At 30.8% G+C, this 9,880-nt stretch overlaps 1 protein-coding gene across 1 annotated transcript in view; it reads right to left on the reverse strand.

Moving 5' to 3' along the window:
• Positions 1-5,295: 5,295 nt before the first annotated feature.
• The window catches only part of LOC100168793 (Y+L amino acid transporter 2-like), a 14,109-nt gene continuing 9,524 nt past the window's right edge, over positions 5,296-9,880 (reverse strand). Inside the window, exons 4-13 of the mRNA XM_016807702.2 lie at positions 9,032-9,147; positions 8,814-8,939; positions 8,089-8,188; positions 7,981-8,025; positions 7,754-7,877; positions 6,858-6,961; positions 6,409-6,505; positions 6,195-6,344; positions 5,946-6,123; positions 5,296-5,870 (exon numbers count right to left, since the gene is read on the reverse strand). Coding sequence (XP_016663191.1) covers positions 5,797-5,870; positions 5,946-6,123; positions 6,195-6,344; positions 6,409-6,505; positions 6,858-6,961; positions 7,754-7,877; positions 7,981-8,025; positions 8,089-8,188; positions 8,814-8,939; positions 9,032-9,147 — 1,114 coding nt within the window. The 3' untranslated portion in view covers positions 5,296-5,796. The remainder of the gene's footprint in view (positions 5,871-5,945; positions 6,124-6,194; positions 6,345-6,408; positions 6,506-6,857; positions 6,962-7,753; positions 7,878-7,980; positions 8,026-8,088; positions 8,189-8,813; positions 8,940-9,031; positions 9,148-9,880) is intronic.

A 9,880-nucleotide genomic window follows, 5' to 3' on the forward strand; every position in this document is an offset into this window, starting at 1 on the left:
AAAATAAGGTTCAAAGCCATGCATTAGGAAGAAAGGGCTATATTTAGTGGAAGTTTGAGGAGTTGCGTTGTAAGCTAATGTGATGTATGGTAAAAAATATGACCATCTGTGTTGATTGTCGTCATTTATATAGTTTTTTAAAGAGCTACATAATACTCCGTTAATTTTTTCTACAAAGCCCTGGGTTTCCGGGGAATATGCTGTTGATAATATTTGTTTAATTCCTAAGTTTTGTGTAATAGTCAAAGAACTCGGTCATGACACCCATGCTATTAGAGCAGACTTGGGCAGTATTCCGAATACAGTATTCGGAATACTGTATTCGAATTACTTTTTAAGTTTTAAGTTTTATATGTTAATGATTATAATATATTGATATATAAAATATATTTATTTTTCAACGTTTGTTTTTTTTTTTTTTTACTTAAAATAGTAAGCTTGTAAAACTCTCCATATTATATAATATATTTTATTGAATTTTTCAGTTTGTAATAATCGACAACGCAATAAATTTTTACAATATTTCCGCGAAATGTTCTACTCTCATAATTGTATAGAAAAACTATAAAACATATAACCAATGCCGTTATCGTTAATACCCATAACAATGAGTTTGTTGGTGAGACGATCGTTAAACTATCGTCATCAGCATCTCCATCAGTGAAATGTCTTTCAAATCCGTTATCGTGGTAATATTCGGAAGGGTAATAATTATCCAGGTTTTACGTCTACATACAGACATCACGCACATTTTCAAAGACCTCCGCCAACAATAAAACGTCGTTTTTGAAATGTAAATCGCTGTATTCACCAAGCGTCTTGCAGCCGAAGTGGTCCCTCCTTCGCGTGTATGTATTCATCTTCCTTTATCCCCCACTCTTTTAACGTGCTACAAAAGTCCCTATTTCTCGGTAGCCTGTCTTCATCCTACCGGCTCCAGCTATCTGTGTACTTTTACGGATACACACTATTCCGTGTCACTAACGGCATGCTGTCTTCAGCACACACTTAGGCGGTTTCTCGGCAATTTTCAAGTTTAGACGTTATTACATTTTTAGTGAGTGAAGATAGAATCGAAGCAATGAATCTTAAAGTGTCAATAAAGTCTCTAATATTTAGAGAACGATATGAATTTTTCCTCACTGTTAGGTATTACTCTAATAGCATGGGTGTCATGACCGAGTTCTTTGACTATTACACAAAACTTAGGAATTAAACAAATATTATAAACTGCATATTCCCCGGAAACTCAGGGCTTGTAGAAAGAGTTAACGGAGTATTATGTAGTTCTTTAAAAAACTATATAAATGACGACAATCATCGATCATTTAATTCCTAAGTTTCGTGTAACTTCTTCAATTAATTTATTTTTAAAGTGGGTGCCTCTATCGGATGAAAATTGTCTGAAAGATCCCCACTGTGAAACTATTTGAATTAAGAAATTAACCTCGGTTCAGCCGTGGCTGATTCGACTGCTTTGATGAATATGTATTTAGTGCTACTACAAGCGGCTACTCACTTGATGAAACTTCTAAAGTATACTATTATATATCTATGATAGTACCACGGTTTGTTGTTGATGTATAACGCGTTACCTAATGGATATTGTGATATGATTAATTTGGAATTTATTATTGATATTATGGATAAGTATAGATACTATAGATAAGTATACCTATAATAGGTATGTCTAATACCTAGACTGACAAACCGTCTCCACTCAGAATCGTTTTTCTTATACAGTGATATTATATCATTGAATTCAAATTTAATACTATCCATTATACAGTGACCCACTTGTAACCCTTGTACCTTGTACAGCAGAGCGACATCCACTTTCCCACCTTTTTTTTTATTAATATGACTTTTTTTTATCCGATTTAGGATTTTATTTCAACAAGGATTTTTTATTTACTTTAGATATTTCAATAAATAATGGTCTTTTATTCAAATTTTTTTTTTTATTCCTATTAGACTTCTTTATCCAATTTAGATTATTCTATCCGATTTAGAATAAATATATATAACTTATATGAATAAAAAAAAATTAATTTGAATAAAAACCATTTTTTATTGAAAAATCTAAATAGAATAAAAGCCTGGTTGAATAAAAAATCTAAATTAAATAAAAATTCCAAACTTAGGAATTTCCCCAGTCTCTACACCAACATTTTGACTTTAAAAAAAAACTAAATCTCTACAAACGAAAAAAATTAGATTACAAACTAATACGAACCGGCTACAAACGAATGGTGAAAAAAAATTCAAAATTCGGGCATTTCCCCAGCCACCCCACCAAAATTTTGATTTAAAAAAAAAAACTAAATCTACAAGCGGAAAAAATTAGATTACAAACTAATACAAACCGGCTACAAACGAATGGTGAAAAAAAAATTCAAAATTCAAAATTGGAGGGGCTGGGGAAATGTGCCTACTCACGCGGTACAAACGTTGTCTTGTCGTAAGAAAAAAATCGAACGCGTATGTGTTATTCACTCATATACACACGCACAAAAAAATTGCGTTCTGGGTTTTTACTGCACCCAAAACACACAAAAAGTATTATTTACTTTAACAGGTAAAAAAAAAACACTAAACTTGTTCCGGATCTTACTACCCGAAACATACACAATTGTTGTACTTCACTTGTACAAAAAGGTGAGCCAAGGGAATCTCTCTCAGACCACACGAAAAACTGTCGTACTTCTCGTACGAAAACACTTCGAAAAAATTAAACGTGCCAAGGTTGAGGTACCAGGGCACATGCACAAAAAACCAAAAAAATGTTTCCGACCGTGAATAAGAACCCCGTTGGGTGCCACTTTGTGGTAGGTACTAGTTATGTACAATTTATATTTATATTTATTAATATATATTAATTATATTTAGTCTTAATTTAAAATGTATATACTTACAATTTCTATTAATCATAACAAATCTTTTCTTAATAATTTTTCCATTTTATAATGTATACTATGTTATTTATAATAATTAATAAATATATTACCTATGATATTATTATGTTTATTTAATATTTGATCTATGATATGTGTAATGTAATCGATACAATTTATACAGCTATTTTATTAGAATATATTATTATGTTTCACGTATGAAATAGGTATTTAACTTATTATAGTCTTTATTTAAAATGTATGTAGAGTACCTAATCTGGGATAAAATGGCATATGGGGCAAAATGAACTATTGGGTATAAACTATAACTAATTGAAAATTGAAAAGTGCAAATCACGTGTTTCCAGAATGAAATTTATCAAAAGCATAATGAAGAGACGTCTCGAGAAAAGGAATAAAAAAGAAAACGTAACTCAAAATATTGAAAAATTGTAAGTTAAAAAAAATAGTCTTAGTATTTACAAAAATAAATTTAAAATAGGTACCTATATATTTTATGTTCATAAACAGTTTCAGTGAGAATAATAACTGCGATTTGCCATCTACTCAAAATTCATTACCTGCAGTACAATTTATGGTAATAGCAGATAATGAAATCTCGTAGGTAAGTTAGATAAATTACTAACTGTTTTTAAATAACAATAACGAACATAAAACTTTCCCAGTGAAAGTAACACAACATCAATTGAAGAAATTTCCAATTCTAGTTGGCTCAACGATTTGGATATTTCAGATATAACATCCCATCAACTCGATTCCATGATAGAAAGTATCAACAGGTAAAACTATCTATATATACACCGTTATTTTTAATAATTATTTCTTTATATTATGACTACTCGTTTGTTTTATATTTATATACGTAGTTGATACCTAAACAATATTAACAAAATAATGGTGCAACTAATAAACAAATGACCGTAGGTACATGAAATTTTGACAGAATGTTTATATTAGCATTTTCTATACACCATAACATTTTAAAAATATTTTGATTTATTTTGAATTGTTTAGGAACATTTTCAGTTTACACAAATTACCATTCATCCTCTCTTAATACGTTGTATAGACTACGAACGATTATTCTGGGTAAAAATCCTGGTGTGGTTGCCAATCATTCTAATACCACTGATAAAAACAATGAACAATTTATGGTGGAAAGTACATTGAAAAAAATTAATTTTTCTATTAGTAATAAATGTGAAAATACAGACAACTCTGAAACTGACACAGACACAAATGAGCGATACTGATGAATAGGGTTCGGATTTTAAGGAAATATAATCAATAAAAAAAGCATTTAAAATGTAAAAAAAGGCAAAAAAAGGCATTTAATTTATATAAAAAGGCAATTCATAAATATAGGTACTACAAAATAAAATAGTGAACATTTATTAAACACTTTCAAATGCACACATTTTGAGATAAATACAAATTAAAAATTAGCAAAATGATGAATCACCAATATCATCTAAGGTACAATGTGTAAACAAACTTGAAATGACCAATGATGCAGTTAAATGTTTAGCTGGTTGGATAATTGGATTGCTAAAAAATATCAACTGAAATTCCCTGAACTTGGCTCAATCATATCAAAATCGAGTTACCTATGATAAAAGTCCACATGAACACAATAATTCAATGCAATCATGGATAAACCATCTTATCTATCTTATGGTGGGATTATTGTTCCATGTAATAATTTCAAAACCAATATATTAAGGATTGTACGTTTACTTAAAAAGATTACAAAAAAAGGTTTAGATTTTGTCAAAAATTTAACTAAAAAAATTATTTCTAGAATATATTAAGAAAAAAACATATTGTCATTAAATCGTATATCAAACAGCGAATACTTATTCGTATGAAATACTACAATAAACAACATACACCAAAGTCTAAATTCTGCTTACAAAAACTACAAAAATTAAGAAGGCTGATGACATAATCAATTTAACTGTAATCATGTTAAGCTGTTGTTATTATATCTATGTGTTAATATTGGTATTGCATTGTATATTTAATATTAAATAAAATGTTTAATAAAATAGTATATTAATTACTGTTTTATCTTAATAGCCATTATAATCAAAAACATTTTTAAAGACTAAAATATATTCTTTACTATAAGTTAATATATTTTGTAAGTATAAAATAGTGTCTACAAAATTTAATTATTTTATAATATTATACATATTATAGTAAATTAAAATATATTAAAATATTTCATAGTTGGTAGAACTAAGAATGTGTATTAAAAAGATTCATAAGTATAAAAAAAAATTGTGAATGATACATTAGGTAGTGTACATGTGTTTTTGTACATGACGTGTCAAACTACATATTATATCAAATTACTTATTTAAAAAAAAGTATTTGTTCATAAAAATAATTATAAGACAAAATGCAAAAAAAGCCATAAATTTCAATTCTGAATATAGAGGGTTATTTGTTTGTTACCTATTCACCTTTTCTAATACAATTCCAATGGGATGCGGCCATCCACCAGCAATTGTATACTACAATAACGTCACTAGATAAGCTGCAGCGTGTGGGGTTTTGGCACTCAATGAAACTCTTACTCAAGACATGTCCACAAATGTTTGTTAACAACAATATTGTTCCCCTAAATTAATACAAATTAAAAAGTATATACTTTTTTATGTAAATAATATTTAGTAGAAATATAGTTTATTAAACATTTATATATTTTACAATACTGATGACAATAAAAAGTTAAAAAAAGAAAAACACGAGAGTGAATATAAAGCTGGAAATAAATTGAATGATTTAAGAGAAAATGTTTACGGTAAATAACTTAAAATTTATAAAAATCAATAATTGACAAGTAAAAAATAAAATTAAGAAATACATAGTATGATTATTCCCAAACGCCATCTGCTTTTTCTTCTTTGGCAACAACAAAAAACTTTTGAATGGTGAATGTCACATGCTCTGCAAAGTTATGGAATTATTAAGATGACAATAAGGTTAGTCAAAAGTGGTTATAGTAAGTATAAACTTCAATACTTAATGAATTTTGGAACCACGCAGGTTTAGTTTTCCAAACTACACATACATAGTACACAGGAATGCCTAACAGAGTGATGCCAACTCCCATGCCAACTTGAAAAGGTCTTACGTAACATGGCAACACAATCAAGAATAATGACACTATTACATAAGTGATTGGGATCCAAAGGGAAACCTACAATTGTTAACACAAATTATGTATAATTTAGATTGTAATGTGTGTGTATTTTATTTAAATCATCATACCTTGATTGGCCTGTTGGTATTTGGACGTTTCCATCGGTTCCACAACACTGATGACACCGATAGCATTGTGAAGAATGCCTCCACAATACTCGAATATGTTATAAGTATGTTGACATCACTTGTAAAAAGCATGAATAAAGATAAGATGTTCTGAAATAATTGCAAGTTATAGTCAGGTATCCACCAGTAGTAGTAATTATGATCTTTATCTTACCAAAAACACTAGAGCCGGGGTTGGTGTGTACCTTTCTACATTTATGTATGACAAAAACGTTGGGAAGTGACCATATCGTGCTCCGACACAGCATATTCTAAAAAACAATAAAATATACAATTTTAGCAACAAATTAACACTGTCAGCAAATCACTAATTGTATACCTACTAAATTGAATTAGTGATTTTATTTCTTTTAACTAATCAACTACCTAGTTAAGACTTAAACTTAAAATAATGTCTTCTTCAGATGAAGCATAAACACTCTTTTATCAGTAAATAACTGTAGATATACCTATTAGATATGTTGGTTAGTTATTGTTTGTAAGGTATTAATTGTTATGTTGAAAATTAACTTTTTCTAAGTTATAGTAGGAAAAAAGTTTTTTGTTTTAATATCTAGCTTTTTAATGTCTATTCATGGGGAACATGTAGTAATTACAATATACCTGGACGAAGTCATAATGTTAACGCACAGACCGCCAAATGCTGATAGGGCAACCATCAGCGGCATGACCCATTCGAATGAACCCATTGCCAAGTGACTAAATGTCTAAATGAAAACATATTATTATTGTTGCTTTGTATTATACAGTAATTGAATATTTCATGGTAAATGATTTGTATTAAAACAGTTTTTGTACATAGTTTTATGAAGTAGGTACTATAAATTATTAGGCATTATTGGAAAAAAACATTTTATACCAAACACACTTTTTTAGAATTTTAAATTTATTCAACTACCTACCTATATATCAACTTAATTTTCAATTTCTTAACCTTATGAAGATCTTGAACACATAAATACAAAGGTGAAAGTTATTTATTTAAACTATACATATTTTAAACATAAAGTTAGACTAGATGATTGTATATTGAAGTATGTAGTGTACTACCCAGCTCTTTAATAATAGTTAATTACATAAATCTTATATTCTTATATGCTCAATATAACAATAATTAGTACTTATACACCCAATATTTTCAATTAAGTCAATAATATATTCAATATATTATTGCGTCTCGCGGGCCGCGGTTTGGCCACCCTTGATTTATTGTATGAAATTAAAACTATGGGTTGTCATTACAAAAAAGTCGCTCTAAAAACTGAGGCATTTTAATTAGATTATTTTTTAAAAAGTATATAAAATATACGTATTTTGAATTAGGTACGTAAAAAAACGAAAATTGACTGAAGTAAATGCCATTATAATGAGTGTCTTTCACTCTTGTGCTATTAAAATCACCATAGGTATAGTAAGCAGTAGTTGATTAGAAAATGTAATACCTATATTAGGTATGTTATTAATGAAAAATTAAATTATATCTTTGTGATATCACTCACAACGGCAATCGCATTGGTCGTCACCATGTCATGCGGCGTCAAAACAGCTAGGTAGGCAACGTTGGCCAACACGTAGATAATGGTCACCAATGGCATGGAAATGTATATGGCCCTCGGCAGGTTCCTGTGAAGACAAAATCAACAGATCAATGACACCAGGTTGTCACGGTTAATCACGCGTTTCGTAGACAAAAATAAGAGAACGATTGCGATAATGTCCCACTTACACATAAGGATTCTTTAGCTCTTCGGTCATGAAATTCAAAAAGTTCCTGAAAATTAAAAATAATAACAATGCGTCCATTGGTGCACGTGAAAATAGCAAAAAACCTCACCATCCCGAGTACGAAAATATTCCAGAATAAACAGACACGGCCAGTTTGCCGGGGTCAGTTACTGATCCTTGCCAAGGGTTCGTGAACTTGGAAAATCCATCTGTACATAAGTCATGGAACGAAGAATCGTTAAATAATAATCATTTATACATATATTCTAATTTAACACAATCCGCAGAGGCGTACCTACGAGGGTGGTGGTGTTAAAATCCACCTAAAATGTGCATAATTTTTTTATTTACCTCCCCCCCCCCTATAAACACTGTTTAAACGTTTATGCTCGTGGTTCGTCAGTGAACATAAGTACTGTACAGTGGCGTTTCTGGAGCTCAACCAGTGTCGGAAGCAGCAGGTACCAACCTATATGGTGTACGAGGACGGGCTCACCAATACTTAATAAACGGCTTTTTGTCGCATACAACGCGGTTCTACTTACGGCGGTATACCTACCTATAAAGTTAAGACCATCGGTCGGAATCGGGTTCGCAGCACGTAAACAGCCACACCAGTTAAAACACACCTATGTTGAATTGTTTTTTTGTTTAGTTATAGTAAAAACATAAATAATTAAGTTATTTGCCGGCCACTATAATCTATAAATAGGAAGCTGACGCTTGACGGTAATACCGTCATATTAATTATTATGTCTACATTAATTCGCCCAACCGGATTAGTGATTAACAAGTAACTGTAAGCTATTACTTATTCTATTATCGTTTACTGACTTGAGTGGAGGTAAACGCCGCCACACACGATGATCAACACTAGAGCGGATATCTTGGTGAACATGAACACATTTTGAATTTTGGTGGTGGCCTTGACGTTCCAGCAGTTGATGAAAGTTATGAAACCTATATTTATACATATTGACGACAATATTATTATATTATTATTATAAATATCAATGCGGCATTGGCGTTGATAGCACGACGGCTATTATTACAAATCATGGCGGCCGCCAGGAGTCTAACTGCCTGGTCCGGGTTGTCACAGTCCGGGAAGAACGGCTTGATGACGTAGTTGGCGAAAGTCAGTCCCATGATGGCGTTAGTTGTTGGCCTGCACAGCACAAGTAAATATATGTAAGACGACATTAACAGTAGATGGGCGGGAAAGCGATAAATACTCAGACGGGACTATAACGTGTCTAACATAGACCTAATGTTGGAAACTTTGGAAAGCACAGCAATAAATGAGAACCTAATCTATATTTAGTTAATTACCTATGTTTAATGCTTAATGGAAGTAAAATGTAGTAAAGTAGTAAAGAATGGGTGGGTTAAATTCTACATCAACGTACAGTAGAGAGTAGAGACGGTTAAGGGTCCCAGTGCCAGTTTTTCAAATTTTCCACAATTCTATAAAATAACCTATTTAGGGGGGTTGATAGAATGTATATTGTATAATATTGAAAAAAATGAATCTCAAGCTTTGTAGAATTGTCGGATTTTGATGACCATTTTTTGAAAGAAGAAGACTTCCTGCAGCCTGCATAGATCTCTGATTTTGTATTTCATTTCAAATAATTTTATTAAAAAATTTAAGAAAAAATGCTTTTTATCTTGTATATTTTTAGATATACGTACTATAAAGTTTGGGAACAAAATATTGAAAAACAGAAATCGATGCGGGCTGTAGAATATTTCCCTTTAGCAATTATGAAAAAAAAAATATGAAATTTGGTTGATTTTTCAAGGCGGTATCGTTATTCCCGCAGAGTGTATTTTTGGGGATAAAATGTCGTCGGTATCGGGTGCTTTAAGAGGACGCCGCACACGCATTTGTTGTCTCC

The sequence above is a fragment of the Acyrthosiphon pisum genome, chromosome X, assembly GCF_005508785.2.
Source record: "Acyrthosiphon pisum isolate AL4f chromosome X, pea_aphid_22Mar2018_4r6ur, whole genome shotgun sequence".
In the NCBI taxonomy this organism is placed as follows: domain Eukaryota; kingdom Metazoa; phylum Arthropoda; class Insecta; order Hemiptera; family Aphididae; genus Acyrthosiphon; species Acyrthosiphon pisum.